At 43.4% G+C, this 21,178-nt stretch overlaps 2 protein-coding genes across 6 annotated transcripts in view; one reads left to right on the top strand and one right to left on the bottom strand.

Moving 5' to 3' along the window:
- Window positions 1-17,603, bottom strand: part of LOC128372464 (signal-induced proliferation-associated 1-like protein 2) — an 84,164-nt gene extending 66,561 nt beyond the window's left edge. For 4 of the 5 annotated variants that reach the window (XM_053332538.1, XM_053332539.1, XM_053332535.1 and 1 more), the window contains exon 1: window positions 17,483-17,598. The gene's annotated coding sequence lies outside the window, so the exon portion shown is untranslated. Of the gene's footprint in view, window positions 1-17,482 lie in introns of all 5 variants that reach the window. The other variant, XM_053332537.1, reaches the window with a different exon arrangement.
- A 722-nt stretch (window positions 17,604-18,325) lies between these two features.
- map10 (microtubule associated protein 10) lies at window positions 18,326-20,857 on the top strand. Its single transcript, XM_053332647.1, has one exon. The coding sequence runs from the start codon at window positions 18,395-18,397 to the stop codon at window positions 20,855-20,857; it is 2,463 nt and encodes an 820-aa protein (XP_053188622.1). The 5' UTR covers window positions 18,326-18,394.
- The last annotated feature ends 321 nt before the right edge of the window (window positions 20,858-21,178 follow it).

Here is a 21,178-nt window from a genome sequence, read left to right on the forward strand (position 1 = left end):
TGTCTCAAAATAAGACCTCCCTCTCTTTATAAAATGCTTATTCTGCATAAATTCAAGTCAACATGGATTTTATTAGCCTTAACACCTTTTCCACTGAGGCCACTACATGAGAGGCCAACATTAGATATCAATAGTTGCCATGCTTACCTGATTAAGAGAGTCCCTTTTCATTAGAGCCATAAATCCTAAGAGGAGAGGACACAAAGCTCTGTGTGCAGCTGTGGTAATGAGCCCACTGTGGAGATGCTATCCAACTGCATTAAATCCATCAGCCACTTGTTGAGTACAAGCCACCCAAAAACACAAAAGAGAGAGAGGAATCCAAACGCATTTCACAGCGGAAAGGCTCGAAAATAGACAACAGCTCCACAATATGCATAAAGGAGCAGCCTTTATCCAGCGACTAGTTTGAGGAGAAAATGGAAAAAAGTGAGGAAAAGGGAGTAGAAAGTAAAGTAAAGACAAGTCTGGCAGCCATCGGGGAGTCAATTTAGCAAAATGCATACAGCTGCCCCCTAATGCACACGACCCTCTCCCTCCTCCCTGTGACAAAGCCACCAACAGCTGAATGAGACTGCAACATTAGCATATGTAAGGAAAAGTAGGTGGCTGCGCTGGGTGGGGGGAGAAAAGACTGCAGGGTGTTGGGTGTTGGTGGTTGGTGGGAGGGGGGTGGACCGTGACATTCAGAGCTCCTCTGCCTGACAGGAAGGACAAGCAACAAAAAAAAAAAAAAAGAGGAGGGAGAAAAAAAAGGGGGAAAAAGGCTATTGTTCTCAGGGAAAGATGCCCAGGTCAAGCCTGTGACCTTCCTAGTTCCTTACGATGGCTGACATTTGGAGCAGCGGGAGATGAAGGAATCCATTTATCTGTATGCTGTCCCGTGAGCTGCAGCCTGGAGCAAAGGTCTCTCTGACAAACAGAGGCAACAACCATGACCACCTTAAACACACTGAGATAAGAGAAGTAACACACAACCAAAAAGAGGGGAATTGCCCATCTTTCAAAACTGATAATCCCTCTATCCATATACCATATGCTGAGCCTGCATTTTTTTTTTAACATTCAGCAGAGGCCTGAGCGAGAGACAGGGGGCGGCTGGCAGAGTGGGGAGAGGCTGAGATGGTTCTCAGAGCAAGTAAGAAAACGTAGGAGTATATGAAAACAGGACGTCATCTCCGCAGGGTGCTACTCTCTGGTGCTCCGCCGCAAACAGCTGTGGACCACCACATACTAAGCTGATCTCAAAAGAATAGCATCACAACAGCCTCACATCTTCTGATACACGCCACAAAGTATTTGATCAGTTGGTGTTTGTTTGACGCCAGTTGTTTGAGGTCAGCACATTGTATCACAGCCACCTAAGTGGAGGTTAAGAACACATACTCATGTAAGGTTTACGGCCTGATTTCTACATCGGGCGGTTAAATACGGTCGTGGAGACAGATTAACAGCGGCTGAGGCATTGCTGAGCAATATGCTTTTACCCGCCAACTTCTGCTGAGCAACAATGGGGTATGAATGTGAGTAAGTGTTGGTTTATGCTAGTAAAGAATTGGTTTTGTATGACGTGTTGTCCCACCTCGTCAAAGTCCAAAGTGTTTATTGCCGTTCCACACGTCTACACTGATAACAACACCCATTTTCAGACGGTCTATCCTGGAAGACATTCATGGTGTTGTGTTCAGTCGATGGCACACACAAAGAAACGGTTGTATAAGAGAGAAGTTTAAACCCTGTCAACTCTCTCACCTCTGAAAATGTGGCTAATTGCTATATGCGAAGTGGGTGTTAATGTCAAGATTGTCGCTTTCAGAAAGTTGCAGCCCTTTCTAATTGTAAGGTGTGGGGCGACATGGTTTCTAAATCTTTAGGACTGTCCAACGAGCACTTCTGATTCTTCTGCGTACACTGGAGCCTTGGAGTATATTTACTGTATATGAGGCACGTTAGTTCTGAGGAAGACAGCCTTCCTTGGATACAGAAAAGTTATAAAAAGAACAACTCTGTGAGGTTATTGAGTTTTGATGATATCTTTCTCCCCTTGTATAGTGCAATATAATTGAGTTACAGTAAACTTAATTGGAGAAAGCACTAAAACAGTGTCGTTCCAACCACTTCCTGACGACTGCTTTGCTCTGTCTTTTTCTGGTTGGAGGTAGGAGCGTGTTAATAGCAGGAAATTACAGACTTTTTAATCAAGCCGAATGAATGGCAGCAAGTACAGGTCTTTGTGCCACATTCTGCTTTGATCCAGCCTCTGCAGGCAGGTTTCTCAGCTTTGATTGGAGTTGAGGGGAAGGAAAGAGTTTTATTTGAAGAGTGGGAAGCCCCAGGAGGTAACACTTAAGAGTTCTTGTCACTGCATCCCAGCAAACAGACAAACTATTCATCAGCCTACACACATGTGCAGCAGGGCCTGTGGAGAAACACGCAAACCCGCAAAACACTGCTCGTTAGCACATGGACGACCGGGTCTGATGGGTAATTTACATACCAAGGGTAGTCATTACAGAAACGGATACACATACACAAGGACCCACATTCACAAACGCTAAAAAAACATCTTTAAACAGCTCATCTTTCTTTCTTTTTCTTTTTTTTTTTTTTTTTTTTGGCGTGGGCAGTGAAGAGGCAGACAGGAAACAAGGGGAGAGAGATGGGATGACATGTAACAAAGGTTGACTGGAATCAAACTGAGGACGTTGCAGTCATGTGGCATGTGTAGTAACCATTTGGCTACAAGGCGCGCCCAATGACTGATGGATTTTAAAAATATATATACAGAGTTTTGAGGAATTTGGTCAATAGTCAGCAGCCCATGTTGTAAAATAGAAGACTGGACATGAGGGGGAAAATTTGGGGAATCTTTTTTTTTGTGACACTTAATTGCTTTCATTCACAGAAACATAAACACAGGTTTTTTTTTGTTGATTCATAATAGTTTTTCTCTCTCATGACCAAGAGTTCTATTTTTTCAGAAACTTTTTTTTTGAAATCGACTCTGGGTTAGTGAAAAGTTTGGCTGTGTACTTGAATACATTATATATGAGTTAATGGAGAATTAGTGAGAAAGGCGTAGGAATTTATAAGTGTTTACTTCTCCTTTTCAAACACTGTTATTCTAGTTCTTGGTCGGTTTTTATTTTTACGCTCAAGATAAATACATTAAAATCAAATCCGATCAAATCAAAATGGGGTAATGTTAATTTATCTGTGATTACTTAACATACTATGATTCCCAGAAGAGAGGCAGAGAGGAGGTCACTGTGCCTGGCCAAAAGCACATAACCTCCAACTAAACCACAGCTCTTTGTTTTAACACAAGTGTTTTTGTACGGGTTAAAGAAAATGAGATTTAAACGTGTTAAGTATGGAGTTGGTGGGCAGTTTTGTTAGCTTTGGACAGAGCCAGGCTTGCCTTTTCCCCCTTATTTCCAGTCTATATGCTGCCTAAGATAACCATCTCCTGGCTGCTGCTACATGTTAAACTGACTGATATGAAAGCAGTATCAATATTCACATCTCACTTGGCAAACAAATGAGGCATATTACTCAAAATGGAGAACTATTCCTTTAAGCATGAGCATTGAGCAGAACTTTTAGACACTACATAGATGATTTTGGCGCCAGTTTTAGATATTGGGTAAGATGAGCAATACAACTTCACCTGTTCAAAATCAGTCAGATCTTTTTAAATATGCATTTAACATTGTCTAGGCAATTTCTAGCACAGCAATCCTTCATTATCTCTGTAGTGGAGCTGGGTTTATTTTTTTGGTTGAACAACAACCTTAAGGCTGATTCTTTTCATGCTACGGTCAACCTGAAAAGACAACCACACTCAGCAGGGCAGTGTGGAAGCCATTGGGGCTTGCTACATAATTATAGTGCTAAACAAGTTAAAACAGCATAATGTGGTAAGGAACAAAGGCTTTTGCCTGATTGTTTCCACCAGGGGACATTTAATAATCCACAGAGAACGAAAGGCACCTGTATCCGCTTAGATTGAGCTCGCTTTCACGAGGCTGTGACGATAGCCAGGCATGTGATGCATTTTCTGTCCAGTATTTTTAGTCCTGCTGATAATGGCATGCTGTGGTAAGACAAGTTTCTCCTTAGTTATGCAGAGCGAGCGAGGAGCTGTTTAGGGAAATGGCCTGTTCCTCCTGCAGAGAGGAAGGGAGGAATAGCAGCTGGCAGGCAACAGGCAGACACAGCATCTCTGAATGTCACTTCTCCCCTGTCTACACCCCCCTCCATCCTCATCTTTCTCCCCACCTTTTCTCCTCCTCTCAGTTTGTTCTGTATCTGTTGTCTGAATTCATCAGAGAGCAGGAGGCTGAGCTGCCTCCGCTATCCTCCCATGCCACTCCATCTCTGTGACAGAGGAGGAGAGTGAAAGAGAAAGGGGTAGTGGGCACATGAGGTGAGGGGGTGGAGAGTAAACAGTGGCTCGCATCCCTCTACATTGTTGCTAGGCAACTTTTTCTGCACATGACAGCCATGAGTGACAGCGGACCTCCCTTCAGAACAAAGACAGAAAGTTGAGGGAGGGAAAGGGGAGAGGAGCAGAGAGCAGCACAGAGATGAGCCATGAATATAGGGAAAGATGCATTGTTGATTTTCAGACAATATGAAGCAGTGTAATTTTTAAAAAATGACAAAATCTGTAATCTATAAAGAAAATGTGAAAGAGCTGATCACACACATGCAAGAGAATATCACATATCCATTTCAAGTGAGTGGTTCAACCATGTGGTCAAGGCCTGACAAAGCATTGCAAGAAAATCTGAGCGCTTCACAGATGATTAAACGCATATTTCGCGACGTCTTATTTTCTTTTGCATTAGTGCATAATTTACTTCTTTGGGCCTCTTAAAAAAGTCAACTCAGATTATGTTACTGTAATCACACTACAGAGCTGACTAATGAATGCATTTTTTGAACGCTACAACATTACGACTGCCATGTTTGGATGTCTTTATCCAAGTCTTGTTTATATTTTGAAGTTTTTCACATGCTCTGTCATTACCAATGAACATATGATTAAGATCTGTAAGGCAGACTACCAGCGTTACCACAACAACCTTACAAACTATACTTTGGCAAAAGTTGGCAGACACCGTCGGTTCCGGCTCAGCACATTTGTGTTCGGCGCGGATGACGTTCTTCATCCATAGGGCAGAAAAATAAGGGTTTTTGACAATTGCAGGGGCTAAAATTAGCACGTGAATAATAATCACCGGCACTGAGAACTGCTTTTCATTGGAAGTTTGGCATGGGAGAGTGAGCTGGACGCCAGACTAGGGTGCTGCTCTACGGATGTGTCCAGAGGTAGCAGGCAGGCAGGAAAGCAAAGGGAAGTGGACACTGAAAACCATACTGTTAACAGCAGAACAGCAATGTGTTGCCAGTGCTTTTAGATGGCAATAGAGGGATGCCAGATGCCTGCAACATGGCTGACTAGAGAAGTGAAAGGCACTGCTACAAACAAACAAGCAGTCTGACAAGGGGATACATTCATAAATGTATGTCAGCATCAATCTGCTGACATACTTGAGGTATGACCAGCAAAGATCTGAAGAAAAAAAGAATGTAAATACAAAAAAATAAAACAATGACAACAAGAAATAGCATGATGTCCGTGACCATCTGGAGCATATGTTCCAGTACAGCAACTTCCTCCTGTAATTAATGAAGTTCTCCAAAGGGAACAGTCTGATTAAGTGAAAACTTTTCTTATTCTCCACAGGCCATGTTTCCAGAGCGCAGAGAGAAATGGCTCCGATACAGCTCCTGAGAACTAGGCGGCCCCGGTTTGTCATGCAGCTGGCATCTCTTTTATCGAGTCGCTTTCAAAGCCTTTTTTCCCCCTACAAGTGGCATCAAAAACATCTGTTTCCAGGGCAGCCACCCACATGAGAGATTGCCCAGTCCTGGCAGGATGGCCTGCAGATGTAGGCAACAACCGACATGCAAATGTACATGTAAAAACCCCAGACGGTGGCCACACCGTGACAGTTAGACAACAATGCGTCAAAGTCACAAAGGGGAGCAAGGAGAGGAAAACAGAGAAGAAAAATGGAGAGAAGAAAGATAGGGAGGGAGAATTAATGGCGACATAAAGGCAAAAATGGCTGGAAAGAAGAATGAGAGGAGAAGTCTTGAATGATGAGAGATGATAATGTAGGCTGTAGTGGAAGAGGAGTAAAATAGCTAGTAATTCTGAGCTAGTCTCCTAGCCATGTTGAAGGATGTGCAGTGGTACTTTAAATCCCAGGCAGCAGGCCAATTTGACCTCCATCCAGTTCAAAGCAGTTGTAGTAGTGGAGAAGCCTAATGCCTGAAGTAGCAGTAGCATGGCTATACCGAGGCTTCTACATCCAGGGTGTGTGAGTATGCCTTAAATGTATACTTGGCTTGTGCTCAGAGCGGTGTAAAACACTGTGCATCATTAAGGGGAGTGTGCTTAAGTACTGTCCACAGCCTTGTAAAGAGACTGCAAGTGGGGGGAGAGTGGATGGAGGGAAGCAATGGGAAATGGTCAGAGTTATTTCCATTCCCTCAGCCCGTTTATGAAAACATTATGGGACCGAGGTTCAGTTCTCACGAGGAAGGGAAAAAATAGGGGGGGAACTGAGTAAGAGTGAGAGACAGGAGAAAGTGAAGGAGAGAGTGAAAGAGGGAAAAGGAGGAGGGACTGCAGAAATGCTGCTTTTAGCTGTTTTCTCTGGAAAAGACCTTGCGCTGTGTGTGTCCCGCATTGTGTAGTTCTCCCTCTGGCAAAGGCCACAAAAGCTTCCATTTATCTCTCCTGAGCATCTAGCCTTATTGAGAAAAGGGCCTGAAAGGCAGGGCGGCCATCACATGTGCCATGGTGACATGCTTTTCCCTTGTTAACACTTTAGGTTTGCACCCAGAGTGCACCCAACACAATCTCCACCAGAGTGAGGGATTACTCCTGCCGACAAACGGGGCAAAAAGAAGTAGTACATCTGTTCTATATATTTGCATTTCTTTGGTTGAGATCACAATGCACCACTTGACTCGATGGAAAGCGAACATTCTCAGTCAGGCGTGAGAAACCCACCCCATCAATGAGGCCTTTTTCCACCCTTTAGTTTCTTTAACCGGGGTAACAGCACATCACAAGGGGCAGCTAGCACAAAACACAATCTGTCAACTTCGAGACAGACCGAGCCAGTTTATTCATGATTTGCTCTCATCAGTTTCTATTTACTCAGTGTTCTCGGGAGTAGAAAGGGGACCAAGAGCAATTTTAGGACATCGCAATGTGCGCTATTCAGCAATCTGCAGCTCTAATTGCAGAGTGAGAGGAATTTTCTACATCTCTAGCATTGAGGCACAACAGCTGCAGCTGGCATGGCATGCGGTGGGTGTGTTTAAAGGGAGGTGTGGCGTCTAAAAGGGTGTCAGAGACTAACCTCCCGCTGAGAGCCACCCACACGCGCGCACACACACAAACGCATTTTAACGCACACAAACGCTCACGGTGGAACGTGCACGGACACAGACAGGTTCCTTAAAAAAAAAAAAAAAAAGATAGTAAAGCATCAGGAGGAATTACTGCACTCTAAAATTTGCACCGCTCTTTGCTGCCAGTCATCAGCACATCCTTGATCTGACTGATTTAGAGAGGAGTCAGCTGCCATCAACAACAAAAAAGCCCACATCCCATTCCTCCAGTCAACGGGTCATTATTATCCCCTCCTAAATATCTGTGTATACACGCACACAGACTGTATGTGAACCATAAAAAGAGAAGGAAGTGTTATGAATGCCATTGCACGTTTTTTTTTTTTTCCTCTATTCCCACCTCGTTACACCACCATCTTACCATCCCCCCATCCTCTATACTTAATGGGGGGAAAGTGTCCAGGGAGATAAGTGCAGATGAGTTCATTCCTACCACCAGGAGCGAAGTGCACTGATCCGACCTGACGTGAGGGCCCTCAGTGATCCAGTGACCTTTGACCTTTAGAACTGATCGAGGCCAACGATCTGATGAGCTGGATCTTATGAAGGGGGTGGGCTTATGAAGCGCTAGGATGGGGGGTGGGTACAAAACAAATGTCCCAACAGTCATAAGGAGTACGGTCTACTGCGTAAAGCAGCGTCTCCTTTTAAGATAACTCACTGGTGAATGCACACAGATGTTCGTTGGCATTAATATTTATGCAATTCACAATGACATAAAAAAAAGGAGCTGGGGTTAAGATTCTTTAATGTACTTCCACCTCACTCAAGCAGAGATCAGGCACAAGATGAAAGATGTGTGCAGGAAAGTGTCTGTCCTTAATCACAGAGCTGGCCAGACATTACAAAAGCATCCCAAATAAACATAGATTTCCTTATTCCTCACTTCCTTATCTCGAAACTGCAGCAGGCTCAGAAGAATGTCACCAAGATGGCAGCCTTCGGAGAACTGGCAGCTGTACAACTTGCTCTCGGGGTCACCAGCACGGCCGAATGAATCATGCAAAGTCTTGCTTTCATTTTTTGGTAGATTGCGAACGCCGTGTTATATCCAGCAGGGTCTGATAAGATGGACGACACCCATGGGCCATTGCTATAAATATGTGTGTGTGTATTTAGTCAACCTGCCTGCTATTAAGAGATAGAGAGTTCTTTAGTTGAAGTCAAATGTTAATATTTGCATCTGACCTTGAAACATCAACTCAGAAATAGGAAATATTTAAATTCCCTTTAGTAGCACCCCTGATGTAGTGGAGACAGTAATACAATTCAATACTAAATCAATAACAACCATTGTTTCCTGGAGGGGACTCCCTGGGGAACAGATCTTCAAGCAGAGGCTTATAGCTAAGTGTGTGTCTTTTTCAGGCTCTATCACAAGCAGTTTGCAAAGCCATCACATACTACATTATATATCTAGCCATGGGCATGATGTTGATTCTGCAGCACAACAACAAAAACGCTGATGTGACGAAGCTATGGTGCAGCAGCAGTTTGTCAAGTCAACAAACAGTGGTGTAGACTAACCGGGGGGGGGGGGGGGGGGGTAAGCTGTGTTTTGAGCAGAGTCTGGGGAAAGCCAAGAGGTCTCCTCAGGGACCAGAGGACTCAGAGTGCCTTTCAGTGAAAATTAAACAAAATGACAGGAAACAATTAACCTACAATCATTTCTCTCTTAACACCCCCACAAGAAAAATGTCACAGTCACCACCTGAGAGAACGGCTCTTCATGTGTGACCCAATGAGAATCAGTGTGTTTACATACACTTCACTAACCTGATTATTGTTGGCTTTCGGCAGTAACCTCATTTCTTTAGAGTCGTGTAAACGAGGAACTCTCACATCAGCTTTACACAGCTAAATTTGTGCTAGAGAAATATTAATTATGGGCATGTGTACATTTCATTATTGAAGTGATGTGTATGTGTGTACAAAAAAACAGCAAACCTGGGAGGTATCACTGTGGCAGTATTGTAGAGGAAGGAAAAACACAAACTTTCAAATTCCCGCGAGTCTATTAAAGTAAATACATTACAAAGCCAATCCATCAACAAGTGGGAGGTTCAGCTTGACCTCTGACCTTTGGTGTTTGGTGTGCTCCACCTAAACACAGATTATCTCGAGACAGATGAGAAAAAAAGAGCAGTGTAATTACACAGCTGCTCCTGTGGTCAGATACACAGCACCTATCCAGCCGTTGTGTGTTTGGTTGTGTTTTTGGCTCGAGCTCATACTGCTCAGTGCTGAACTGCATGTGGCCTTACAGTCCTGTTTACATTGCAGAGAGCTTCCACAGGCTTCCAGTAAACATAGCCCGGGGAAGGTAAGCACTGAATGAACACACGGTGTAGCTGCGAGGCATTGTAAGAATTACTTATACAGAGACCTCTTGTTAGGAATCTAACATAGTGTCTGGGACACAGTTTGCCTGAATGCGTTATGTAATCTCCTTTTCCTTTGCTCCCTCTTCTTTTAAGGCAGTAAACCCATATAAAGACTAGCATTCAGTGTCAAATGTGCTGGCCCTCTGGCTCTGGATCCCACAGCGTCCCACCCCCTGTGGCTAACCTCCAAACATCCGCAGCAGCTTCCAATACACTTCAGCGGAGGGGAGGAAGGGAGCAGTTGATCTCCTCCACATTGACAGACAGCGCGATTACAGAAGCAGGAGAAAAAGAAAAAAAAAAAATCAGGCCACTGTCACTCCAGATCATTATCTTCCGTCAACAGCCTTTAGAAATCGCATAAAAGGAAGGCTAGTCAAAATGATGCAAAGACAGAAAGAAAGAGAAAAAAAAAACAAGTGAGATGGAATATACTACTCTGGCTTCAAATTAGCTCTGCTTGGCTGAGCCGGTGCTCCTTAAACACATCATACTGCTGCTGCAGCCCCTAGTACAAGGCACGGCCAGGCCGAGCGCCAGCCCGTTGCACAGTTCAGCTCCTCTCCGCTTTAGTCCTCCCTTTCCACTTTGCGCAAAAAGGGTTTCCCATACACACCAGTAACTCCAGTATCTCAGGGTCATCTAAAATAGTCACAGACTCGTACATCTTTGCTAACAGCAAGTTACAAGAATAGGCCAAAGGCAACGTCACGTAGAGGCATTTTTGTGCTTCAGTAAGTAGATACAAAGGCTACATAGCGATGTCGTGGTTTAATGGTGTGCATAATTCAAAAGTACACTCTAAGGAGAACTGCAAGAGACAAAATATTTATCTTTCAAGGATATCGAAGGGAGTGTAATGTTTATTTTAACCAAATGAAAACTCTAGAAAATAAAAAAAAATGGTTGTTGAAAGAATGTTATAATGCCTCTGATTTCTTCTCGTGAACATTTGCTGTCAAATTAAAGAATAACACAATCAGAATAACACATCGTCTTACACCACTTTGAACTTCTCAGTGGAAATAAAACCGCAAATAGACCCGAGTTTTGTTATACTTCTGGGATTCCCGGGATAAACCACACATTTTCAGTAAACTAAGCTCATTATCATCTGATTTATGGACCAGTGGAAACACAAACAAGAACAACATCCTCCTCCCAGTGTGTTTCGTCAGCTCTTCTAAAAACACAATGACAGACTACAGACCATGACTAGACTTTCTCATTTGTCTCGTGTCAGAGAGCTGGCAACATGAAAGGAGCCCAACAAGAAAAAAACAGACACTTTCTCACAATTGATAAAAGAGGTTGTTTAGGAGAAAGTTCCTTCCTGTAAAAAAAAAGGCTGATCCACTGAAACATTCACACACATTCCTCACAGTGCTGCTGCGCCAACTCAAAACAACACCGGTCAGCCTCTAGAAAACAACAGAGCAGTATTATTCAGCTACACGCAACTTAGACTCTTGTTATATTCTTAAAGCCTTACAGTGTAATATCTATTGAAGTAATCCAGCTCAATTGAATTTCCGCACCACTTCATACTCAGCGACACTGTGGAGGCACTGCGGTGCACTGGTGAGGTTAAGTGAAGGATACTGGCTCCAGCAGCAATGCCTCAATGGTTCTCACACACACTCACACACACACAGAAACACCATAGCCAAGCACTTTATGGCACATCTGTCACGGCTCTGCTCCATTTGACTTGTTAATTACAATCAACCTCTATCAGAAACAAGTCAGCGTACTATTACGCTTTAAAACAACTCATCCGATGGCTATTTGCTCCTTGGCTTACCTTGGGTCAATTTGCCACTCAAGGGCGCAGATGTTCGCACGCAGAGGTTCAGTCAGTATTCATCTACATTTGATGACTTCAAAGCAGGACTTACATTCATGACTCCAATTCATGCTATTAAATATGAATTACGAAATAAATAATAGTATGTGTAAATAGAATAAAATACATAAATGATCCAATAAGCTGTGAGATAAAGCCGTTCACTTGACTCATTGTTATTCATTATATTTCATCATTCTTACTGGCATGTGATTGGCTGAAAGGAGACAGGTTCAATGTGTTGTGACAACAAATAGCCTACAGGCACCATAATGTTGCATAATAATGCGTTGTTGTGCGTCAATGGTTAATTCTCCCTTTATTGATTTATTTACTGTATTTGTTCATTATTATTTGATTTCATTTTGTAGCATTTCAGACCTCTTTTATATATAATATTAGCCATTTTGCAGTTCCATTGCTGTCATCTACACCAAGATGATATTCAATGAATGAACAGACAGAGACAGAGACAGAGAGGCAAAGAGGCATGCTGTCTGGACTCTGGGTGGATCACCTACACCCAGTCCTGTCTGCCTATTCAGACAGGCCCCTTCTTTTTCGCTACAGTAAGAAGGAGGTATGCACACCAAATCCCTTCTTATCTCCCATTGGGGGCTGGCTGTGACCAGAGAGGTCAGTCGTCCCGATTGTCTGGGCCCGCTGAGGGGAACACAGACAGAGTTAACCCCATGGGTCATGGCTGGTCCTTGGACTCAGTGGCCATCGGGTTAATGACTGGCCAGCACTCTTTCTCCCCATTGTGGGACAGGGACAGATATGTAGACAAAACATGTAGGGAGGGTCTGCAACTTTCGGTGTCCCCCTCCCCAACATTCCTGATATGGACACTAATGAGTCCCTAAGGGAAGAGGAGGTGCAGACATAATTCATCTTGGCAAGACACATTTTCCTATATGTTTGATTATTGCAAATCCATAATGCATGAACACGAATGTTTTGTGGAGTGACATTGTTAAATAATTGGCTTGGTGAAACAAAGAGTGAGCCTCCCATGCTCACAGTCACACAAGTGGTATTTGCACTGATGACCGGTGGGTAGCATTGCAGTAAAAGGATGAGTAATAGATTTAGTGCAAAAATGGAAGGTTGTGTTAGTTTGACTCAATTTTCCTATATGGCTATTATCTATTAATCGAGGCAGGTAAATGGAAACAAGATAAAAACCTAACAATAATTATGATGGTGATGGTGCTCTTCATTATACTGAGATGACCCACATCTCACTATTGTGTCTGAAGATCAAAAAGCTTATCATGAGGATTAGTGATATTCTTTTTCAGATGGAAAAATATCTTACAGTTACATCTGTTGACTGTCAGGACTACATCTGTCACACAAAGCCGTACAGTTATGATCATATGTAGATCCGTCTGTCAGTCGAGTGTGTAGGTTTGAGCTTAGTCCACAAAATCATGTGAGATTTCAAAGGGTCACAGTTTAATAGTAAGGTTCAAGCTGTGTATAAGCTGGTTATATGATGTTTGTTTTCATGACCGGTAATATCTAATGTATGGATATAAAACAACATGTCGTTGCTTATTCATCGTTGGCCCATCAACAAAAGCTTCCAAACAGCAGTAACATGGATATAGTGATTAGCACAACATAAACCATCCATTGCTCTGGTTGCAGATATCAGATGCCTAATCTTATCTGATTTCTCCTCCCATTAACAGTCTACCTATGCATGAGCAGGCAGTGATGGCAAAGTCGGCCATCGGAGGGCTCAAACCTTTAACCTCCCTGCTTGCCCCCCGCATCCCACCTCCCACCTCCTCCTCAATCCTTCAGTGTCGCCAGAGGTTGACAGGGTCCTCACCAGCCATGGCGCGATCAGCATTTGACTTCTGTCATTCTACCATCTGCTCCATCCAGCAGCTTCCCCTCCAGCCACAGCACCGATTTTTCACTCAGATGTGCTTGGCACGACACTGAGTCACTGGACGACTGGCAAGAGGGTGGGAAAATAAAGAGGAGAGCAGAAGGAAGACGTGCAAGCCACAAGAGAAGGGCTGGTGTAGAGGCTATCGCTATTTCTAATACCATTCAAATAGACATCTGAACATGATAGCCATGAAAATGTTCATCGTATACATTTCTCTTTTAAAAACATGCAAAGTACAATACAGAAATTCCCCCAGTGAAGCGCCTTTAAATGGCAGGCATTACATATGACCAAACATTCATCCATCTGCATCTAATCTACAGTATCTACCGTGAGGCTTAACCACATCAGTCAAATCAGATTAACCAACGATACATCTACTAGACACAAATAAATAAACAAGCAAAGCGGCAAAGGAGGGCACACACGCCACAGGCCACAACGTCTCGTTTCTGTGTATCACATAAAGAGTGAAAAATACGGTGCTGTGAAGGGTTTGCCGGTGTTTTCCTGTGGTTCCCTAAGACACATGCAGACATACGCCAGCGCCCGAGCCAGCTGTTAAACATGCAGATGCAGTCACACTGATTGCACATGAGAAGTCGTGTAATGTGTAGAAAAAGGTGATGGATGAAGCTTGAGAAGTGAGTGTGTCTCTTAGAATGACGTGAAGGGTTTATTGTTACACTTTGTACACCTAATGAGTGGCTAGTATAGCTAGCACTGATGAGGCGGATTGTTCTGGGGGCTCTAATTGATCCTCAATGTTACAAATCTAATTGATATTCCATTTCGAAAAAGGTTGTGACTCCTTTATAGGAACATCGTTTTCTTTGTTTCCAATTTTTCTCCGCACTTGTACGCTTGATGAACGTTGCTCACAGGCGGGGGGAACACTTGATCAACTCATTAAAAAACATCAACCTAATGACGGCATCTGTGCTTTCCATGACAGTGATGAGTGGGCTTAAATCCTTCCATAAATCCAGACTGCAACCAAAACAAAGGCTGACAAAAAAGACAAGAAGAAAGTCTGGCTCTCACAACAGGAGCAGGCAGCATGTGATCCCCCTGTCTGCTGGTTGGTTGGTTTTGAAGCAACAGGATTTGGTCGGGGAGGCCTATTGTGACTCCTGGCCAGTCAGCCAGTCAGCCAAACAGTCAGCCGGACCAGACCAGGTTTCCTGATCCTCGTCACATGCGTGGGGTGTGGGATCTGTTGGAAAGGGGGAGGGTGGGGGTACCACATGGTTTGGCGTGCTTCTCTAGTACAATGAGGAGAAATGCATCACCCGTAAAAAAACGTGGCTCGCATCTGAGTCTTTTTTTTTTCTTCTTTTTCCTCCACTCAAAATCATGACTAGTCAGAACAGCGGTAGCAAAGCAACGTGGGAACACAGACAAACAAGAAGAAAGATCAGGAGACAGGTGTCAAGTGCTGCAGGGGGAGTGGTGTAATAAGAAGGCAGGAATCAACCACTACTGTTGAGTAATCCCCATGCCAACAGAAAACACCCAAACACTTCTGTGTGTTATGGTAATACCTCTACAGGCAAATTCTGGGCCACAAACACATAACTGTTGAAACTCTAGTGGGGCGTCTCCAAGCCCTCCAGGCCAGAAGACATCCTAAACAGCTCTGCAATGATAACAACTGGATACAGCCTGCGGGCATGTCACAGGAAGCCGCTTCTCTGCCAAAACCTGACAGGTGCCTCATTGTTCAGCTGAGTACACATTGTGCACATAACTTTATTTTTGAAAGACATATCTATCCGGCTCAATTACCCATTGTCTGGTTATTCATGCAGAAGGCGCTGTTAGAAATAGATGAGAACATATTTCTTCTTCAGGGCCCTCTGCGCACCCCATTAATGGCAGAATGAAACAGATCTCTATTCAAACTAAGATTGAAAGACTTTCCTGGCACTGTCATTACCATGGCTGCTGAATGGGTCTCCTTCTAGGAGTGTGCTGCTGGCAGCGGGCGAGACAGGGTACCTAGACAGCCTCATTTTCATCTACATTAGGGAAGATCTTGTTTTTAATCAATCTTTCATCTGTCTCCCCTTCAGCCATGGAACCAAAACACAGTTTCCAGCAGAAAATTCAACATGTCAGGGAATAAGTATTGAAGTATCGTGGTCAACTGTATAAGGGGGAAATCCATGAATCCGAGCTCAATGGGAAAATAGGTTAATAGAAATCTAATGTAAAAGATGGCAGATAAAAATTAGTAGTTTTCTCACTTTTGTGCACAATAACAGCACATTATTCACATTCACATTATGCCCCTAACTGAGAGTGGTCAGTTGAAAAATTGCCTCCCTGATGTGCAGACCTATGACAGTTGGATTTCTGCCAAACATTCTTAGTGTTAAAGGAAAATAAATTAAATGCTATACCAGGCTGTGAACATACTGGGGCCATCTTAAAACACTCCTGTGCCTGCTTAGTTTAGCACAGCTCCATGGAAAACTAATCTTTCCCAGACATAAAACTCTGTGAAAAATAATGGTGTCTTATTGATTTGGACACTCTGGGAGCAGAGAAACTCTTTATGCTCGATCTGTTCAGATGGGACCCGTGAAGCCATAAAAACATAAATCCAGGGCACTGAAAATTAAGCAGTGGAAACTTGCATTTACACTCGAGTGCCTTGTTTGTTGTGTCTGCAGCTAGCCACCAGCAGAGGAACAGACCTATTTATTTCCCTTTATAGGGAAGTAAGCTATTGTGGAGGCTAAACTTCCTACAGGAAGACAGCAAAGGATATGGTGCTAGAAGACAAACAATATTTCACTTGTTTACTCTCCCAGAGGAGTATACAGTATACACAGTATGTTGAATGGGGCACAGGAGCAGTCTGCAATGAGGCAAGATTGTACATGCTGTGTACAAGCTGATTGCCAGATATTAGTCATGGAGAATCTAAACAACTCTGATGTTAGGGGTAATTGTTCTTTGTTTAACAAGCTCCCAGTGCTGCAAGTGGCTAAAGATACCTCAAACAAATACATAAATACAACAGCACAGTGCAAGTGATTGCTTTTACTCTTGTTTACATGCTGTAAATAAATGCCTATTTCGTTGTAGACTGTACAGAAAAAGTGAAATATGGCCTGTAACGCTGTGCTTCACTTACACTGGGATATATGTGAAGGCTTTATTAACCATAACCAGTTGGACCATGATGCCTTTATCGCCCCCCACCGTTTCATGGAAGCACTCCACCAGACAAATTCATTCAAAAATATTCCTGTGCAAATCAAGTCCAATCACTCCTCAGCAGACACACACACACACACACGCATGCACAAACACACACATCAACAAATATATGACGCCATCGTATGATTGCATGACCGTTCAATCTATTACTTCACATAACATGAAGTAACAGTCTGCCTTCAGGAACATGCATTTTAAAACTGAGTGTATTTTGCATTGGATTTGGTTTACAGGTGAGGCTTATGCTAAATAAAACTAACCCAAAAAATGAGTTAAGAAGTCGGTACACATAGGCCATACCTTACATTTAAATGAACAGACACATATAGGCTAAATATAGGCTACTGCCTGAAACCTATCCTTTTGCTCTTTAATGTTTGTCGCTCAAATTACCTACGCCTCGGTCCCTGAAAGTAACTTTATCCTTTGTGTTGACTGTTACCATTGATGTACCAGTTAGTTTCCAAGCCTATAGCCTACTCTCTTTGTGTGTATGTGTATATGTGTGTTTGTGTGTGTGTGTGTAGGGCTCCTCACTTTTAGCTGCAGCCTTACTTTTTTTACGTTGTTGTTGTTTCACGGTAAAGGGGTAAAAACACACTCGGGTCTTACCTCACAACGATAGCGACGTCCTGTCCAGGTTGCGAGGTTGTTAATGTTGTTAGTTATCCTTTAAGGTGCATAAAAAAAACACCCAAAAACCCCCAGTTGTGGCTGTGTTGTAGTCGCTCTCACATCTCTCGCTTTCAGTCTCAGCCTCCAGACTGAAGTAGCACAGACCATAGCGATATCCATCCAGCACCTACCTCCGTGATGACAACACGCAGGGGGAAAAAAAGCCCCCGCCCACCGACGCTTGTAAAACAGTGTGCCATTCACTTTCTCTCTCTCTGCTCTGTGAAATAATTATTACAGGCTTGTATAGGTTGATATTGATAGAAGATTAACGGACTAATGTCTACCACAGGCAAAAAAGGCGAAGAAAAAGAGCTTGTCATGTAAACTGTGGCCTTGTTACCACTTACCATGAGGCTATTTTAGTATATAAACCTAGTAAAAGCCCTACAGTGGCACCATCTGGTGAACTGCAGAAAAATTGCTCACCCAAACTCTTCCCGAATCGATTAGAATCTTTATAGTTTTTTTTTTTTTTATAATGTGCACATGGTGTCATATTTTCCTAGTTTGCCTTCAGTGTATTGTCATGTAGTTGTTCTCTTTTTTATAGTTTATATTTGGAAACACACTCCCACAATTAACAGTATTTGCAAATATAAAAATACCGTATTTATTCAAAAATACCTTTAAAAAAAGTGACATTATCGACTGAGCATTAATTCTAGGGTAACCCCCAGAAACTACATTTCCCATATATCCCGGGGAATTGTTTGACGTAGAAGTCTTGCGACGGTTGTTTGTTTCCATGGAGGCGATGGAAGCTGTGGATTAGCTACATTAGGTAGCAGCTTGTTAAGTAGCTAGCCGGTTGTTTTTTTTATTTTTTGTGGCCATATCGCTTTTAAAATGTCTGAACGACACAGCAGCGAAGATATAGAGACTCTGTTTTCATTTGAACTTCTAGTTGAATATATCCGAATCGAGAAAGAAAAGAAAGTTTCCGACGAGCTGGCTCTTGCTGTACGACTACTGGATTTTCCAACGCTGCTCATTTATCAGCCTGAACAGAGGGATGATGAAATGAAGCGTCAAAAAGAAAAAAGAGGGGAATATGCCTTTAACAGAGGCAAGTCTTGTGTCTTCAAAATGAACCTGCACTCACTGCACACCCACCTATCAAACAGCCCCCTCTATGCCATGCTTCTGGATGTGAAAGAAGAGATCCCTAAATTAGTTGGGACCTCCCTCATCTCTCTGGCTGAAGTGATGGACAGAATCAGACAGGATGTAGCTGAGCGTGGTGTTTCTACTCCCTCTTCACACGGAGAAAAGGGGCTTGTTGGCATGTGCAACTTCACAGGGGAGAAAATAGGATCAATGTCACTGAGTTATAAACTGTTAAGTCTGGGAGCTAGTTTGCTGCCACACATCACAGAAAGGAGGAGGCTTAAAGGCACCACAGTACACAGAGGACAACATGTAAAAGAAAGCATCAAGGACAGTGATTTAACTACACAAGCATTACCTTCAGACTGTGAGAAAGTCAAGGCTTCAACACCGGACCAGTCTGATGTTAGTAACAGATCATCGATGAATGAGGGTAAGCAGGATGTTCATGTTGCCACCCAGACTGAACCTAAACCAAGAAGCCAAATGCCTCAAACTCTCCAAGACACTGAAAATTGTTTTGATGAGGATTTAACTGTATTCTGCCCTCCGCATCTTTACTACACTAATTCTGGTGAAGAAAAAAGAAAAAATGAGGGAAGTGGTTACAGATTATTGACACAAGACTCAGAGGTTTGCACATTTGAGGACACACTGTCAGAGGAAGAGAGTTTTCCGGTGACAGACCCGAGAGCGAGGCACAAGACAAAAATGTCAAACGACCAAGAACAAACAAGTGTGGTGACTCCACACGGCCTCGGGGAAGCCTTGCGACAGTTGCCTCTACTAAACGCTCTCCTTGTCGAGTTGTCACACTTGAATGGACAGAGCCCGCATCAGCCCTTGTCTATTCATCCCAATTTAGCGTTTATTTATAGGCCTGATTCCACAGAGCCTCCAGCCGGGCAGGGAAACACACCACGAAAGGCGCACACCAAATCCTCACAGAGAATCAGACAGGGGGCAAATTTGAAACATCTACATTCCCCGAGAAACTGTTCCACACCAATTTTTAGGCCTGCGTGTGAAGAACAGCTGAAAAGCAAACATACAGAGGCTTTTATTGAGTCCAATAGAAAAAAGCTAGTATATGGAACAACTAAAACATTTAATCTGAGGCTCAAGCAGATTTCTACAGCTGCTGTAAAACGTCGTGAGTGCATGGAGCTAACACAGAATGAAACAAAGTCAAATACGACCAGAAAGACACAATGTAGTCATAAGATCATGAAGTCAAGCAAAAGAAAATCAGCATTAAATCAAAGCTCCAGTGTTGATGAAAATATCCAGACAGCCGTACAAAGCATCACAGCAGACTCAGTGCAACAAGATACAGTCACACTAAAACAGAAAAACATACATGCAAATAAAGTTCACGGTAAACAAGAGAAAGAATCTCTGCAAATGTCTGTAAGGCCTTCCTGTTCTGTAGGAGATGAAAAGTCTATTGACATCCCCCGAGTGGAGAGTGACAGTGTTGCCAAAAACAAAGACAACACCGAGCATCACAGTGAATCTGATCAATCACAGTCTGAGTCTGACAGGCACAGGGTGAAAATTGAATCTTCAGCGAGCAGCAGACACAGCAGCCCAAAATCTTTATTCTCAGACTCCAGCGGGGAAGGAAGTGATGAAGCGGAGTATGCTGATGACTTCACCAGTCTGGAGCCCAGTGATTACTCTCCTGAACCCACCAGCAGTCCCGAGCCCGCCCGAGCCAGGGCTCCAAAGTCTCCCATTCGATTCGACTCACGCTATTCTGACTCTGGCTCTGAATCCGTCCAGAGGAGAGCGGTCCTCCCTGTGCCAGTCAAAGCATGCGGCTCTCCGCAGCGGGCTCTGAGGGGTACGCACATCATACGACCTCGAACCCAGGCCTCGGCTCTCAGCTTTTCCTCTGATGAAGGCGACAGAGACGAGTCAGCTTCCGTACGAACGGTGCGCTCTGGAAAACATACGACAGAGAGCAGCAAGGCAGAAAGGAGCTCTGTAGCAGAGAGTGTCAGATCATCCAGAGGTCAAAGGAGCCAGTCGACCAGGAACAGCTGCCCAGTTCGAGGATTTTCAGCAGAATCTGTGTCCTCCTATGAACCACAGGAGGCAGAGGAACTGGAGGATGAGCTTGGATCTCTGGATTTTAGAAAAGAGTATCGGCACATCTCTGAGCTAGTGGCCAACAAGCTCCCTGGTTACACCATGTGAATAAAAAGTACAACAATTATTGTAAAATCAAGGCTGCACTATTTCCGTTAACCAAGCGAAACAGATGAATAACAGTATTTTCCATATCTAGCAAATTTCACTTATTATGTCTGACAACTTTTTTAATAAAGGCAAGCCTTTGTGGAAATAATGTGCTAATGCTACTTCTCTATCACTCAGTTAATAGTAGGGTAAAGCTCATTTGCATAACGTATTTGAGTCTTTTAGTTACACATAAGAGGATGAAAAATCTCTCTATGCATGCAAATCATTTTTAAGCTCTTATTTCCATTAGAGTTGTCACAAGTCAGAAAAGGTGCT

This window comes from Scomber japonicus, chromosome 14 (genome assembly GCF_027409825.1).
Source record: "Scomber japonicus isolate fScoJap1 chromosome 14, fScoJap1.pri, whole genome shotgun sequence".
Classification (NCBI taxonomy): Eukaryota; Metazoa; Chordata; class Actinopteri; order Scombriformes; family Scombridae; genus Scomber; species Scomber japonicus.

Excerpts from the sequence above, each read along its gene's own strand:
- map10 (XM_053332647.1), top strand. The coding sequence starts at position 18,395 with ATGTCTGAACGACACAGCAGCGAAGATATAGAGACTCTGTTTTCATTT.